The 17,522-nt window shown below is 46.3% G+C and overlaps 1 protein-coding gene across 2 annotated transcripts in view; it reads right to left on the minus strand.

The window, feature by feature from the left end:
• Window positions 1-17,522, minus strand: part of CRAMP1 (cramped chromatin regulator homolog 1) — a 34,777-nt gene that overhangs the window by 1,477 nt on the left and 15,778 nt on the right. For both annotated transcript variants that reach the window (XM_069734403.1, XM_069734401.1), the window contains exons 11-20: window positions 17,046-17,223; window positions 14,840-15,021; window positions 13,606-13,674; window positions 13,224-13,305; window positions 11,846-11,947; window positions 10,608-10,792; window positions 10,463-10,519; window positions 10,154-10,385; window positions 9,689-9,847; window positions 8,733-8,878 (exon numbers count right to left, since the gene is read on the minus strand). In XM_069734403.1, the coding sequence (XP_069590504.1) occupies window positions 8,733-8,878; window positions 9,689-9,847; window positions 10,154-10,385; window positions 10,463-10,519; window positions 10,608-10,792; window positions 11,846-11,947; window positions 13,224-13,305; window positions 13,606-13,674; window positions 14,840-15,021; window positions 17,046-17,223 (1,392 nt within the window). The remainder of the gene's footprint in view (window positions 1-8,732; window positions 8,879-9,688; window positions 9,848-10,153; window positions 10,386-10,462; window positions 10,520-10,607; window positions 10,793-11,845; window positions 11,948-13,223; window positions 13,306-13,605; window positions 13,675-14,839; window positions 15,022-17,045; window positions 17,224-17,522) is intronic.

The raw sequence follows: 17,522 nt of genomic DNA on the forward strand, positions 1-17,522 counted from the left end.
AATGGCTCGGAGAAAAGGATTTTAAGGTGAGTACACAAAAATCCCTATTTCTCCTTTGCCTCATTGGCGGACACAGACCGTGGGACGTCCCAAAGCAGTCCCTGGGTGGGGACAACATCAGATCAGGCCCTGTGTAACTGCTACTTACAAGTTCACCACCGTGGCCTGCAGAGTAAGCCTGCCCAGACTCACATCTGTGAAAGTCTGGGAATTATAGTGCTTCAAGAATGCATCAGGAGGGATGTGGAGACCACAAAAGAAACAACCAAAATGGGATAACTATAATCAATAAATACAAATATTGTAAAAATACTAGGACAGAAATGAAACACAAATGGGGAAATGGTACAGGTCATAATACAAATACTACCGTGTAGATACCAAACGTGTAGGCCCAACACTGGCTCCCTATAGTACATATATATGAGATGTTGGTATGGGGAGTAAACACCAATATATCAGAGTGGCTAATGTGTACGTAATACGAGCACACTAAATCTCGCTTGTCACTAAACCCAAGGACATACAGATAGGTAATATTAATCTCCTTAATAAATACACTGCTACACAAGTGTGTGCAAGAACCGAAAAAAACGGATAAACTTAGATTATCCAGGGTTACCACCAGAATCCATGCTGGTGGAGCACTAAGCTGACTGTGCTATTTATAAATAACAGCCATCACTGAGGCCGCTTATCCCAGCACCAGGAGAAACACCAGGATGGCGCAAGCACACCCTATACATAAGACAGACCACGCCGTCACAATCTGTATTACCTGGTCCTGTCTGAGACTGACTGTTCGCTTCAGTATAAGGGTTTGTCCTTCTCGTCAACGGCTGGTTTTGACGGCTTTACGGTTGTGAAGGACTTACATTTGTTTGCTCGGTCATTATTATTTAAAAGGTTTTTCTATGATGATAACTTGCATCAATTATTCCCCACAGAAAGCGAACAGTCAGCCTTAAGGATATTAGAAGAACTATCCAGGGAGCATCACACTGAGGGAGGAGGTAGGATTCCACAATCTATTCGTGTGAAATCCAAGAGGTTCCCCCCACTGTCTAGCTGTGGAGCCATTGACATGTTTGTGAAAGTGGTTAGTGAAGAACTCACACGGATTCCTAAATTTATATTAAAATGACAATCTAACGGCTAGTGAGAGAATTAGGTTGAAAAAGCTGAGGGATCTCCCTGATGTCGTGATCAACCCGGCGGACAAGGGGGGGTAACATCGTTATATGGCCTAGAACGATGTATGAAAAAGAGGCCATGCGCCAACTGTCGAATCCAACATGCTATAAGAAGTTGACTTACAACCCCTCGTCCGCCTACTGTACGGAACTCAGGGAGATCCTTCAGAGGGCCACTGATGGGGGCATCATAACAAAAGGAACTTTGTACAGCTTTAACAATAACAGAACCCATGATACCAACATTTTACCTCCTCCCGAAGACACATAAAAATGCCTCTGTACCACCCGGACGCCCCATTGTGTCAGGGAGAGGCAATTATCTTGAGGCAATAAATAAATGGATTGATTCGGTATTACAGCCTCTGGTGGAAGAGCTTCCCTCGTTCATAAAAGATACTAATCAGCTCCTACGAATCATACAGCTACGACTGGTGTGGTAATAGTCCGGCAAGTGAGCAGCAGTGAGTGCTCATATTAATCTTACTCACGCTATGTTGCCATATAGTACCGCCATTTGGATATTACTTCAAGAATGCATGCAGACTGGACGAATCCACAAGCTTGCAGGCGTGCTTTGCCAACACCTGGTGCCTAGAACCCAAGAAACCTCGATAGACAGGGAGACAGGCTGACATCTAACACGGAAGGACTCCTGGATGGTGTAACGAATCTAACAGGCCAACATGGCCGATGAAATGGCTAAAACCTTCCTGTAACCGTCAGGAAGCAGTCCTCTTACCGTGAGGTAGTCCAAATAAAGTGTGCAACCTTCGGAAGGACGCCGTCCTCGAGACGCACCTACTCAGAGCACTCACCTCGTCCAGAATATGGGGAATCCATTCTGTTTCGTGGACTGGTGCCGAAAGATATGAGGGAAGAACGATGCCCACATAACTGTGGGAATACAATACCACCTTGGTAACAAGGGACGGGGATGGCCTGAGGGCAACCTTGCCTTGATGGTAATAGGGAAAAAAAGTCTGAAAGAACAGAGCGGCCAGCTCCGAACACTCGTCAGGATGAGGAGAAAGCAGAGAAAAAAAAGGCGACCTTCCCTGATAGTAAAGTCTGTCCGGATCGAAAGGAGTCTACTGTAAGACCCCCAGGACCACTAAGGTCCCAAAGATCTAACGGTATGCGATAGGAAAGAACCACATGTGAAGACTCCCTGCGGGGAAGTCCATATTTGCAGTTTTGTGGCAATAAGATGGAAAAATACAAGTTCCGCAAACAAGAAAACCTGACATGGTCAGTGCGGATCTCCCAGAATCACTGGGGCCCTTCCTGCTTCCGAAAAGAAAACTGAACGCCATCCGATCTACATCTGGAGTGCTCCAGAGAAGACAGATCTGATGGAAGACTTCTGGGTGAAGTTTCCACTGACATGAGGCGGGACCCTGACGGCGTCTGCCGCCCAGAATTCTACTCCCGAGATGTGTAGTGCCTAGATCAACGAATGATAGATCGTGGCCCAACAGAGAATGTGAGGTACCTCGGCAATGACGCCTGACCGTGGATACCTGCTAGATGATTGACATATGGCACAGACGTGGGATTGTCTGATTGAATCAGATGGGGTGACCAGCCAGAAGGCATTGGACCTGCTGTAGAACTAGCCGTACCGCTCGGATTCCCAGAACAATGATCAGGAAAAGAGGAGGACTGGCATTGGTAGTCACTAATAACCATTGAACTGGGACAAAGGATCTCCCCTGGATTATTATTATTACTATTATTTATTTATATAGCACCATTATTCCATGGTGCTGTACATGAGAAGGGGTTACATCAAAATACAAATATCACTTACAGTAAACAAAACTAGCAATGACAGACTGGTAGAGAGGGATGAGGAAGGAGCTCATAGACTACCTTCTGAAAGCCTGTTTGACCTGCAGAAAACGAGAGGAGCAAAGGAAACAACTTCCATTGTCGTGAACAATTTTCCTCAGAACCCTCCTACCAAATCGAATGGAATGAGGGGATGAGTGAACAAGTGTGCAAGCTCCCTGTTGAAGGGCCACGGCCTTGTCTCAAAGGAGAATCACCAACCATCTGGAAGATTCCAGGATCATCCTCAAAAAGGATATCTGCTGGTCTGGAAATGAGGAAAAACTTTGTCTTAGTTTAGCTGCCAGCCCAGGAGAGAGAGGGTATCGCAAGAGATCTAGACGACTCAGCGCAGAGCTGCAAGAGCGGCTAGAAAGTCGACCAGATAGGGCAGGACGACCAGGCCTCTAGGGTGCAAGAGGAACATGACAGCCGCCATACCCCTTGCGAACACTCTGGGTGCGGTAGCAAGGCCAAAGGACAAGGTCGTGATTTGAAAATGCTGTTCGCGAAAGGGAAAGCGAAGGAATTGTTGAAGAGGGGAAAACATAGGTAAACATTTTTCCATTGAAGTAATGGCTGAGCGGAGGAGCTCCATCCGAAGAAGGGGGACCTTGTCAAGCTTGGTAGAAGTTTGAGGTCCAGGGTCGGTCTTACTTTTTGGTCAACTTTTTGGAACCAAGATCCCTTAGATCTAGACCGTACTGGACAACTGGTTGCTGGTTGGTCTACAGGAAACATGCGATCCTTTGTTCCTGCATGCGGAACACTCCCAACTTCTCACCGAATAATCAATCACTCTGGTAAGGGAGTGATGTCAGAGGCCTTTTGAACGCAAAGTACGCTTCCATTCCCTGAGCTATAATGTCCTTCTGAGTGTAATGGCATTTGCTGCCGACAGCGCCGTGCAAGCAGACGCATCCGAGAGGCGTGAAGCAGCTAGTCTCCTCGCTCATGAAATTTGATTGACCAGCTGTACAGTCTTCGGGAGAAGGTTACTGTTGGAAATCAAAGTAGTTAAGGTCTCTGACCAGCAGACCATTGTTCTAGCAACACATGCGGCGGCTAAGGAAGGGTAGAGCGCTGAACCAGAGGCCGCAAGACTGAACAAACCAGATTTGCTATCTGACAGTCTGTTGTATTTTTAATTGATGACCAATCGGGCAGAGATACTGGAAGGTATACCACAGGAGATTCTACCCGGTTAATATGCCAAGTGGCAGAATGCGTGGCTGCATGCGGGTCCGGAAAAGCCGCCTCTTGCTATCGCTGCTCTCTTGACGGTGCGGAGCTAAAATGATGAACCGTCGATCCACCTTCCTCTTAACAGGGAAGTGGAGAGGGATCGTCCGCCTTCTTGCATCATCTGCTAAATAGTAGAGATGCAGAGGGGGGGTGTTCGGATGGCAAAAAGGGTGCCTGTGTACATCGACAGAGTTCAGGTCTCCGGGTGGACAGGGCTGGTTGTCCGGAGTTAGGCCTGGCTGTAGAAGATACATTGAGGCGACACTCCATGTGCTCGTCTATCGATGGTGTGGGGAGATCGGTGCCCTTTAAAAGGACCCGTCGCCCCTAAGAATCAGACCAGACATGGCATCTCACGTCTTAGGTGGGTATATGTGGAGGGGACACCCCGTGTGTTTGCACATTGGCTAGAAAAGGATACTGCGCTTGCAAAGGTTTCTGTCCAGTGAATCGCTTATCCGGACGCTCCCTGTGAGGGTGAATGGCAAATGCTCTGCTGGGAGTTTAGTTTCCTCACGAGGGACTCTGCGTGATCTAGAGTAGAACCAAAGTCCTCGTCAATCTACAGAGATTGGTTGCGGATATCAATAGGCAAATCCATCCTTTTCTGGAGTCCAGATCCAAGGCAATATCCGATCCATATTCAGAGACTTGTTCTCAGGAAATCATTGGTGAGGTCAGGAAATTAAACTTCCGTTTTCTAGGCGTGTGTACGTTTCTAGAAGCCTGTACGTTTTTAGAAAACTTGCGGCTCCTGCTAGCCGACGGCTCACATGAAGGAAAGGGACCATCTATATTGGTCCTGTGAGCACTCCGAGCCACAGAGGGATCACAGAGGGATTAAATCTCGTGGTCAGAGAATCCATGGGTTGCAGCAGTGACGAAGCCCACTCAGGGAACTAGGTACTCTGGGATAAGCTGGGATCGGCGGCAGAGGGCTCCTGAGCTCATTTAGGGTGACCGGCTTTGGACTGGTCATATGCCTTTAAGACAAGGGAATATTGGTCATGAGCCCTTAAGACCAGGGGAATGCTGGTCCTGTGCCCTTAAGACCAGGGAATGCTGGTCCTGTGCCCTTAAGACAAGGGAATACTAGTCATGTGCCTTTAAAACCAGGGAATACTGGTCCTGTGCCTTTAACACCAGGGAATATGGGTCATGTGCCTTTAAGACGAGGGAATACGGGTCATATGCCTTTCAGACCAGGAATACTGGTCCTGTGCCTTTAAAGACCAGGGAATACTGGTTGGGTTCCTTTAAGACCAGGCAGGAGATACTGGTCATGTGTCTTTAAGCACAGGGGGAAGATGCAGGGGAAGAGTGCAGTACTTCCTTACATCGTTGCAGAGTCGTTGTGCCCCTTTAATGCAAAACCACGCGTGCATGTGTGTGTGTGTCGGCCGGGTGGACCAAGATGGCCATCGAGAGTTGCAGAGGTGGTAAAGTCTCGCAGAGAGTGAGAGGCGCCAATTCGGGGCCGAAGCCACAGACGCAATGGAGTCTAGTGAGTTCCATGAATAGGCCCAAGCCGGGGCCTACATTTCTGCAGCCGGCCGGAGCTCAGGGAGGTGGGCCACAGGGAAGCCATGACTGCCTATCTGCATGTGAATATCCCACTGCAGAGGCCCTCCGCTCACTGGATCCACTCACCATCGGTGCCGAGGAAAGTGCGCGCACTCCATTGTTCTACTGCAGGTCAGGTATTGCAGCGTGGACGGTGCAGGTATAGAGTGGTAAACCTCAGTCCACCATCCCTTTGTTAGGAAGGTGGAGAGGAACCGTCCGCCTCCTTGTGCCATCCGCTTTAACAGTGGTAGGACAGTGGGGGCTGCTCGGACGCCATAGAGAGGGGCCTCTGTACATCCACGGAGTTCAGTCCCCGGGTGGACAGGGCTAGTTGTCCGGCATTAGGCCTGGCTGGGGAAGAGGATACATGGAGGCGACACTCCATGTGCTCGTCCGTTCAGGATGCAGGGAGATCGGTGCCCTTGAAGGGACCCGTCGCTCCTAAGAATCAGCTCAGGCATCCCACGTCGCAGGAGAGGATATGGGGAGGCAACACTCTCCGTGCTCGCCTGTTGATGGCTCAGGGAGATCGGAGTCTTGAAAGGATCCGGCGCCCCTTTGTTGTAGAAAGTAAAATAAAAAATGTAAAAGGTAAAAATAAAATAATAAAGAGTTTTAGGTCTGAATAGCATACCCGTCCGTGTGCCTCCTACGGACACTACACTACGCAAGAACTGGTTAGCTGAGAGCCGGCAGGAGGGTGTACACTGCAGGGGAGGAGCTGAGAGCCGGCAGGAGGGTGTATACTGCAGGGGAGGAGCCGAGAGCCAGCAGGAGGGTGTATACTGCAGGGGAGGAGCCGAGAGCCAGCAGGAGGGTGTATACTGCAGGGGAGGAGCCGAGAGCCAGCAGGAGGGTGTATACTGCAGGGGAGGAGCTGAGAGCCAGCAGGAGGTGTATACTGCAGGGGAGGAGCCGAGAGCCAGCAGGAGGGTGTATACTGCAGTGGAGGAGCCGAGAGCCAGCAGGAGGGTGTATACTGCAGGGGAGGAGCTGAGAGCCAGCAGGAGGGTGTATACTGCAGGGGAGGAGCCGAGAGCCAGCAGGAGAGTGTATACTGCAGGGGAGGAGCCGAGAGCCAGCAGGGGGGTGTATACTGCAGGGGAGGAGCCGAGAGCCAGCAGGAGGTGTATACTGCAGGGGAGGAGCCGAGAGCCGGCAGGAGGGTGTATACTGCAGGGGAAGAGCTGAGAGCCAGCAGGAGGGAGTATACTGCAGGGGAGGAGCTGAGAGCCAGCAGGAGGTGTATACTGCAGGGGAGGAGCCGAGAGCCGGCAGGAGGGTGTATACTGCAGGGGAAGAGCTGAGAGCCAGCAGGAGGATGTATACTGCAGGGAGGAGAGAACTTTCTTTGTATCACTTAGTGTCAGCCTCCTAGTGGCAGCAGCAGCATAAACCCACGGTCTGTGTCCCCCAATGAGACGAAGGAGAAATAACAATAAGAAAAGTTTTAAATAACAATATTCATTGTACCATGTAATGTATTAAAAAGCCAGGAAAAAAAAACTAAGTGCGGAGAAAGAAAAAAAACGCAATGGTTTGCATTTTTTATGACCATAATGGCGCAAGTCAGATGGCCATATAAATCAGACAGAGTTCGGATCGCAGTGCATGGACTGGCCGGCGGGTCCCCCAACCCAAGCGTGACAGCTGCACAGAAATACATGAAGCATTCACGCTTGGGTCGGGAGAGTCGCTGGCCAGTCTGCGCACTGTGTTCCGATATATACGGCTATCTGCACTCTAAGGCTATGTGCACACGTTCAGGATTTTTCATGTTTTTTCGGCCGTTTTCTGCAGGAAAAAAAACGCTAAAAAAAGCTTACGTACATACATACATGCATCATTTTTAATGCATTCCGCAATTTTTGTGCACATGATGAGTTTATTTCCGCGAAAAAAAACACGTTGCGGTAAAGAACGCAGGATGTTCATTAGTTTTGCGGATTTTTCACGTTTTCGCTATATTATTACATTGGGGAAGCTCCGGAAAAAAAAAAAATGCGGTAAAAACGTGAAAAAAAAAAGCGAACAGATCTCTTGCAGAAAAAGTCCGGTTTTGTTCAGGAAAATTCTGCAGAGATTCCTGAACGTGTGCACATAGCCTAAAGATGACCTGACATCTTCATTCCTCGGGTCAGTACGGTTATGGCGATACCAAAAATATATATATTTTTTTTTTAAAGAAATCTGTGATGTCATTCTCTTTGGGTGGAGCTCTCTCAGGGCTTATGTTTTGCATGGCAATATGTCTTTTACATCGGTACTATTTTGGAGTACAAAATATTTTGACTGCTTTTTATTGAATTTTGGGGGAGGCACAATTAAAAAAAAAAACAGCAATTATGGAGTCTCAATTCATTTTTTATCTTTACAGGACTGGACACTCTTATGCATGTAAAAGGTTAGTAGGTTTACTTTTTTTTCCCCGACTTCCTTTGTTTTGGTATCAGTAAAACGTGAGTGATTTATATCTTCGTGTTTAAAGTATTTACTTGGTGCCGCTAACTTTGTAGTATATACCATAATACTTTATGACATTTGCACAGCGGTCACCTGCCAACTAGACTTGTTCAGATTCTCTCAATAGTAAATTGAGAGCAAGAAAAGCTTCATCAACATGCGCGTTACAGCAGTCTGCAGTCATACAGTGATTGCCAAACTTGGTCTCAAGCCCGGCAATCCCTTTAAATGACAACCATTGGTACCAATGCACCCACTGAACAAAGGTTTCAAGGCAGTCGCTGACTGCGAGGGATCACGTGGCTAGCATGCAGGCACTAACCCATAAAGACCTAGATAGATAGATAGATAGATAGATAGATAGATAGATAGATAGATAGATAGATAGATAGATAGATAGTCCCTATAAAATTCAGGACTTGTAATACAAACCTCAACCACATCCGACAAGGAGCGAGACACAAATGAATCTCTGGAGCTCCCATCGAGCAAACTGGGGCCTAGGAGGGATGTGCCGCTGGGGTTCCCTGCTGCGGCCGGTGCAGTCTTCTTGTTCTTCTCTGGAGAGATGAAGCTTGCTGCAGAGAAAGCAGAAAGATGATGATGATGATGATGATGATGAATAGAAGAAAGGTCTAGGATGACCTTATACAGAACAAAAAAAAGTTACGTTGATGTATACCACACTGACTGACAGACTACAAGAGTTGGTGGAATTTTGCCCTATGGATATAACAGGATTTTTGGTTACTCACCGTAAAATCTGTTTCTCGGAGCCTTCATTTGGGGACACAGAAAAACTAAACATGGTTTCTTGTGTCCCCCAATGAAGCGATAGAGAAACAGCTTTTACTTGGGTATATATATCGAACCAAGAGCTTCTAAGCGTAATTCGTTTCACTGAAGCAGGACGTCTCCATACACGTAATCGTATTCATCTGGCATTTCATAGTAGTCACAATTGTGCAATCTCGTGGACCTCGTGCACCACTCCGAGGTCCGTGCAGTCTTGGTGCAACTCCCCACAATATTGCCAAATGGCTAAATCTGAAAACTCCAAGGCATCAGATGTTCTCCAAAAAGTAATCTTTGTTGTGTCAAGCAATAAGATCTGTCCTTTTTGTATGTGGCTTGAAGAAAAACTTTTCTGTGGCAGAAATATGACTTTTTAATTCTGGATATGCAGGGACAATAAAGATTACTTTTTGGAGGAGAACATCCGGTGCCTTGCATTTTTCGGATTTAGCCATCTGGCATTTCTTGTTGCAATGTGTCACTCGCATCTGTAGCAATCGACAAAAAGTATATTGGAAAGTTGTATAACTTTTCTTTATACAAGGATGAAGCTTTTATCTTCAAGTCCTCCTGTAAGTGAAGTCTGTACTTACAGAGTAAGCTACTGAGCGAAGAGTCGGAGGAGTCGTTGGGATACCACTGAGGGTCGTGGCTGGGAGAAGCAATCCAACTCTGATGAGGACTTGAGGAGGGGGAAGGAAGACTCTTGGAGTTTTCGTTGAGTTTAGCTGGAGAAAGAGGAACAGCTTCTCCTGGAAAACCACAAAAAAGGCATAAATAATAAGGATTGGTACAATACTAGCCGATAACGTGGCACCGTTCCTCTGAAGAACAAGTATCACACTTGGCAAATGTTTGGCCTCGTTGGATCTGATTGCACGTACCAGAATAGTTCCAATTCTTACAAAAACAGAATACAGGTCCATTCCATTTCAATAAAAACAAAACCGTCTGGGAAAGTCATAATTTCCCACCCACCGCTCCTTATTTGAGACCTTCAAATATAACATCCCTCACTGTGAACTCAGTATCACTGATGCGTTCTTCTGTGAGCTTACCGTACTGCCCGGAGCTTATGGCAATCTCAATGATGGAGTCACTGATGTGGGTCGCCGGCTCCCCGTGTGACAGAACATCGTCCGGGGGGCCGGGAAGAGATATGTCCAGAAGAGCAGAGACATTTGGAGGCGAGAAGCAAGTGCTTGAACTAGTCGGGGTGCAGCTGGTTGGGTCTGGGGGGCCGTTCTGAAGGGGATTAAAGATAGGAGCCATGGACAGTATGGATGATGGCTAAAAAGAAAAAAGGAGAGGTCACACGTGGTTTATGGAAGATGCAGAAACCTAAAAGGAAGGGGGGAGAACTGTACCTGGAATGGCTGGGCTGCATCTTGCACTGAGGGTGTGGAAAGAGCAATGAAGGGAACCTAGAAGAAAGATTGCAGAAGTGTTAGTAACACGGTGTGATGAAATGACACCGACCAAGTACTGCAGTGACACTATGGAGAGGCTCACCTCGGGGCACACGGTCACAGCAGGTATGTGATCACCACTGCTGGTCTCCATTGTAGGCTCTGCTATGGTGCCAGTCATACTATCTGATGGAAGTGGACCGATTCCCACCAAACCATCAGTTTCCAGAACCGGCAAGGAAGATTCTGGGATAATCCCTGCACTTTTAGCAGCCATGTCAATGGCACCTACAGGGTTAAAGAAAAAAAGAACAAGCTTTAAAGGGACTCTGTCACCTGAATTTGGCGGGACTGGTTTTGGGTCATATGGGCGGAGTTTTCGGGTGTTTGATTCACCCTTTCCTTACCTGCTGGCTGCATGCTGGCTGCAATATTGGATTGAAGTTCATTCTCTGTCCTCCGTAGTACACGCCTGCGCAAGGCAAGATTGCTTTGCGCGGGCGTGTACTATGGAGGACAGAGAATGAACTTCAATCCAATATTGCAGCCAGCATGCAGCCAGCAGGTAAGGAAAGGGTGAATCAAACACCCGAAAACTCCGCCCATATGACCCAAAACCAGTCCCGCCAAATTCAGGTGACAGGTTCCCTTTAAAGGAAAGATCTTGAACATAGATTGTATAAATGCTGTGAAGGCAAGGGAATTGGTCAGCAGCATGATGTAGGGGCGGAGGCCCTGATTCCAGCGATATGTCACTTACTGAACAATGTACCGAGATACTCACTAGAGGACTAGTTGTCTCGTGCCATGTAGTCCTCCTACTGGACGTAACCCCATCCCCACCACTGATTGGGTGTACACAGAAAGCTGCTAATCAGTGGTGTGGGCGGGGTTACACAGAGCTCAGAATTCAGAGAACTGCTAGATCCACAGCAGGGAAAACATGGATTTTATCAACATTGCACCAAAAAGACCAGTAAGTGACATCGCTGGAAGTAGGGTCTCTGCCCCTACATCATGCTGCTCTGCCACTTCTGGATGTACGGTATACTCCTGACAGTAGGCACAGCCTTAACGCCCCTGCAGACGTTAGGTGAGAGTCAGCCGACTGTCTGATCACTCCTGACTGATTATGTCGGGGTAGAGAAAGATTAACTTGTTGGAATTTTAATGGCCAATCTTTTTATTTTCTCTACCCAGTGACAGCGCTTGTGCGGTTGAGCTGAGCCACAGAGATCGCCATCTGCTGCTATGTTTAACCAGCTTTACTCTGTGTGCTACCAAAACCTCCAGCCCCCATATAGAATCGAAAAGCCCGAAGGACGCGGACTAGTTACTCACTCGCTAAAGAATTGGTGGCTGGAGTCGTCAGTCCTTTTGGTACAATGGGCTGAGATGCTGTTTTGCTGAGAGTGGAGTGAATGGGTTTGAAGGAGCCTCGTCCTATAATTAAAAAAAAATAAAATTTGTGTCAACGGCAAATGATAAAAATGTAAAGATACCGCTTCCATTTACATTTCCTTGTATATTACATAGTGCATACTCCACAGGCATGATTATTAAAGGGAATCTGTCAGCAGGTTTTTGCTTTGTAATCTGACAGCTACATGATGTAGGGACACAGACCCCGATTCCAGTGATGTATTACTTAGTTTATTAGGTGCAGCAGTTGTGATAGAAATCAGTTTTCTCTGCTGCAGATCAGAGCTCAGAATGCTGAGACCTGTATAACCCCGCCCACACCACTGATTGGCTAGTTTTTGTAGGTGTGTTGACACAAAACTGTCAGTCAGTAGTGGGGGTGTGGCTGGACCAGGAGGCACCAGACACCTAGTCCTGTAATGATAATCTCCTGCTGATAAAACACTGATTGTATTAAAAAAGAAAACACATCCTAGTAACACCACTGGAATCAGGATCTCTATCCCTATGTTATGCTGCTCTCAGATTACATGTCAAAAACCTGCTTACAGATATCTTTTAAAAAGGTTAGGCAAAGCTTCCACCATGTTGGGTTATTACAAATAATAATTGGTGCCTCTGGAAATATAATTTTTGACAATCATTTATCAGTTATGATGATCAGGAGAGAATGAAAGGGAATAGAACGTGTCACACACACAATCCCCGTGCAGGGCAAAATCTACGGATCATAGAGGTGACATCCTTCTAACAAGAAGATCATCAGATCAGAAAATAGAATTGACAGTTCTGCACTCATCCCTGCAAACCAAATTGGGGCTGGACTTAAAGGGGTTGTCTGGACACTCTCTATCGACAATCTATCCTCAGGATAGGTCACCAGTATACCATCCTTGGGGGTCAGACACCTTACATCCGCCCCAATCAGCTCTGGCATCAGCCGGATGTAAACATTAAATGGAGCGAAACAGCACAGCGCCATTTAATCTGTAGTGGCTGCTGCCCGCTACTGCAGCTCAGCTCCTTGAAAGATCAGATCTGCAGTTCTCAGCAGCAGCCGCTACACATTGAATGGAGCTGTGCTGTTCCGGATGGGTGGAGGTGCAAGGTGTCGGACCTCCGCTGATCCGATCTGATGTTGAAGACCTATCATAAAGATAGACCATCAGTGTTATGTGCCCGGACAACCCCTTTAATACTGTCTTTTTGGTCATAAAGGAAGTAACCAGCCGGTATCTTCCCATTTAACCATCCTCCGAGAGGTAATATGTGATGTGCAGCATGGTCATTACTGTACCGGCCACTGAAGAGTTGGAGAGGATGGAGAAGGAGCAGACGTGTGGTAAGGAAATGCCAGACGGTCGAGGAAGGAGCGTTCTCTGTGGGGGAAAATGTCACAATTAATGATCACAAAAATACAAAATGATGAACTTAAAAAAATAAATAAATAAATGGGGTAACAGTAACCTGTGTGTAGGAGTTGGTGCAATCTGAATTCTACCCCATGATACATCTGACTTGGTGATACCAAACATTATATAAAAGATGGCGATACAAATCACTCTTCTTTTTTAGCAAACTTCTGATTTTTGTTTTTAATATATGAATCTCTTCATCAATATTATACATACATAAATGGATAAAAAAAAAATAAATCAGAATATCTCTGTACCACTTACCTGAACTACCAAAGGTTTCCGAAGGTGTCGACTTCTCGGCTTCTTAGCTTTCGGTAAGAAAAAGTCAGACTGAAAAAGTAAGATTTACAGAAGAGGCGATTAGTGCCTGGAAGTTTTATGAGCCAAAGCTAAAAGTGGATCCGGCAGGATGTTGCATTGACGGCACAAATGGCAGCTATCGTGCAGGAGACACGCGACGTGGCGCTTTACATAATGTCAGCAGCGCCTCTCCTGTTGTAATCAGAGAGGTGTTGGATGACCCCTTTAAATTATGATAAATTGTCAATGCCGCACTCATTTCCGTGGACACATGCATGATCACTGATTTCCTGAGATTCCCTCGTGAAGACCTCTTCATGGTGTTGCCCATGTGTTCTCCAGTTTGAAACCAGTCTGGAATGGAGGTCTGTCATCTTCAGCGACGAATCCCGCTTTGGTTTTCGATGCGATGATAGACGAAAATTGGTCTAGAGATCACGTGGACAACGTCATGAAGAGGCCTTCATGAGGGAATGTCACAACGGTCCTATTCCCGGGATTATGGTGTGGGGTGGCATAAGGTTCAGTAGGCGGACCCCTCTGAGCTGTTAGTGTTCCCTGGCTAAAGACCAGTGTTACATTGGAGTAGTGGCCTTACCGCTGGTTCAACCATAAAATCAAAGTGTCCCAGAAACCACTGTTCGACTTATCAATGCCAGGCCGCATATTACTCGTGCTACTGTAAGCCGCTTATGTGGCTTAAACCTGCAATCATGGCTTGCTGCGTCTCAGGACTTGTCTCCCATCGAACACATCTGTACCTTCATTGGTCAGTGGACAAAGGCGCTGCCAGCAGCAGATCTTGATGATTTAAGTGACCAACACAGGATCCACTATTCACAATAGGCGAGTATTATGCATTGTAAGAGTGCCCACTGCCATTCTCTTAGTGTTTGCTTTTTATCCTCTACCGTTCACAGGCTCACTGACAAAAAGACTAGTCTCCGCTGAAGCCTTGGTCAAAACAGGCACAGCTGCAAGCAGACATTTCTACCGAGGCCAGCCAGGATCTGTACATTCTGTGGCATGCACGATAACTACTAATCTCCCCCCCTTCCCCCACACACCTAGCATGCACCGCACCCCAGTCCACTTACCCAAATGTATCTGTCCTATAATCATGAGATTACAATCTGTGTACAGCGCAGCGGAATATGTTGGTGATGTAAAAGCAATAATAGAGCAATATACATACACTAATTGCATCCAAGTTCTGGCGACCCGCAGCTTCAGACTCCTTGTTCGGTGAGGAAATCTTGGCATGACGGCTGTTGGGCGGTAGCATGGTGGGGACTGCAAACACGGCTCCATCACCACTGGTCGTCACAGATCCCAAAGGACCACCGAACAGAAGAGGACGAGAGAGATTTCTGAAACCTGCACCGGGGGAGAAGCATATGTGTAAGATATAAGATCTACAAGGCTGCAGTCCCGATCTGGGGCTTCCTACACTGCAATTTCTTAAAATATTAAGTATTTTTTCAATTCCATTTTTTCCCTCCTTTTCTTCCAAAAGCCATATTAGATTACTTTTTCCATAGACCTATTGTTGTCCGGGGCTTGTTTTTTTGCAGGACAAATGGTAGTTTTAAACAACACCATTCAGTTTACCATATAATGTGATGGAAAAAAAAAGATGAAAAAAAATCCTCAATCCTGACGGTTTTTGGGTTCTGTTTTTACAGTATTCATTCTGCAGTAAGGCTATGTGCACACGTCAGGAATCTTTGCAGAAATTTCCTGACCCAAACCGGACATTTTCCGCAGGAAATCCGCATGCGTTTTTTCCGGAGCTTCCCCAATGCAGTATGTAGCGGCAAAAACGCAAAAAATCTGCAAAATTAATAAACAAGCTGTGTTTTTTACCACGATGCATTTTTTACCGCGGAAAAAACACAACATGTGCACAAAAATTGCGGATTGCGTTCTATTAATAGGATGCTTAATGGATGTGTTTTTTTTCACGGTTTTTATAGTGAAAACCGCGAAAACAACGAGTAAAATCCGGAACGTGTGCACACAGCCTAAAGAAGACCTGGAAATATTCTCCAGGATAGCTGAGCCAGCAGGAGGGTGTATACTGCAGGGGGGAGCTAACTTTCTTTGTATCACTTAGTGTCAGCCACCTAGTGGCAGCACCAGCATACACCCACGGTCTGTGTCCCCCAATGAGGCGAAGGAGAAAGTATTATTTGTTGTCTTTTTCCGAGATCTGAAATGTTATTTTTCATCCACGGAGCTGTATGGTCACCAATGGAGCTGCATAGTCAATACGCAAGTCATCAAAGGAGCTGTATGGTCATCATTATGTATGTCATCAATGGAGCTGTATGGTCTTCATTATGTAGGTCATCAATGGAGCTGTATGGTCTTCATTATGTAGGTCATCAATGGAGCTGTATGGTCATTATATATTTCACCAATGGAGCTGTATGGTCATCATTATGTAGGTCATCAATGGAGCTGTATGGTCATCATTATGTAGGTCATCCATGGAGCTGTATGGTCATCATTATATAGGTCATCCATGGAGCTGTATGGTCATCATTATGTAGGTCATCCATGGAGCTGTATGGTCATCATTATGTATGTCACCAATGGAGCTGTATGGTCATCATTATGTATGTCACCAATGGAGCTGTATGGTCATCATTATGTAGGTCATCCATGGAGCTGTATGGTCATCATTATATAGGTCATCCATGGAGCTGTATGGTCATCATTATGTAGGTCATCCATGGAGGTGTATGGTCATCATTATGTAGGTCACCAATGGAGCTGTATGGTCATCATTATGTATGTCACCAATGGAGCTGTATGGTCATCATTATGTAGGTCACCAATGGAGTTGTATGGTCATCATTATGTATGTCATCATTGGAGCTGTATGGTCATCATTATGTATGTCACCAATGGAGCTGTATGGTCATCATTATGTATGTCATCATTGGAGCTGTATGGTCATCATTATGTATGTCATCAATGGAGCTGTATGGTCATCATAATGTAGGTCATCCATGGAGGTGTATGGTCATCATTATGTATGTCATCAATGGAGCTGTATGGTCATCATTATGTAGGTCATCCATGGAGCTGTATGGTCATCATTATGTATGTCACCAATGGAGCTGTATGGTCATCATTATGTAGGTCACCAATGGAGCTGTATGGTCATCATTATGTAGGTCACCAATGGAGCTGTATGGTCATCATTATGTAGGTCATCAATGGAGCTGTATGGTCATCATTATGTAGGTCATCATTGGAGCTGTATGGTCATCATTATGTATGTCATCATTGGAGCTGTATGGTCATCATTATGTATGTCATCAATGGAGTTGTATGGTCATCATTATGTACATCATCAATGACAATTACTTGTTCCAGGGTCCGCCACTTACCTGAGGTATTAAAAGTAGGAGGGAAGGTGGACTGGAGTTGAGCGGGCTGCGTCCTCAGACAGTCTGGGTTGCGGGAGACGAGAGTGATGACTTTCCCGGGTGGGGTGAGCGTCTGGTCCTGGACTGGCAGCTTTAAGGGGGATGTGGCAACGGAGGCCGTTTCTGGAGTCTGTGACGGCTATTAATACAATGGAACAGAAAATCCTTATGAAATGAAGATAGAGTCTGAGAACCCCGAGAGCTGAAAGCAGAGTATCAGGAAATGAAGAAACTTTGTCATCATGGATGTCCCGACTAACATGGAATAAATCCCCCTTCCTGATTGTAAAGCTAAGTCTACAGGTAGAAAATGGCCCCTTCTTACTATTCCCTCTATAGAATACATAGGTTTCTCTCTGCTCTATAGCTCCGCTCCAATGATTCATCTCCATATTCCCAGTACTCCTGGTACATCTGCCCAGAGCAAACATTCCCTGC

The sequence above is a fragment of the Ranitomeya imitator genome, chromosome 7 (assembly GCF_032444005.1).
Source record: "Ranitomeya imitator isolate aRanImi1 chromosome 7, aRanImi1.pri, whole genome shotgun sequence".
Taxonomy (NCBI): domain Eukaryota; kingdom Metazoa; phylum Chordata; class Amphibia; order Anura; family Dendrobatidae; genus Ranitomeya; species Ranitomeya imitator.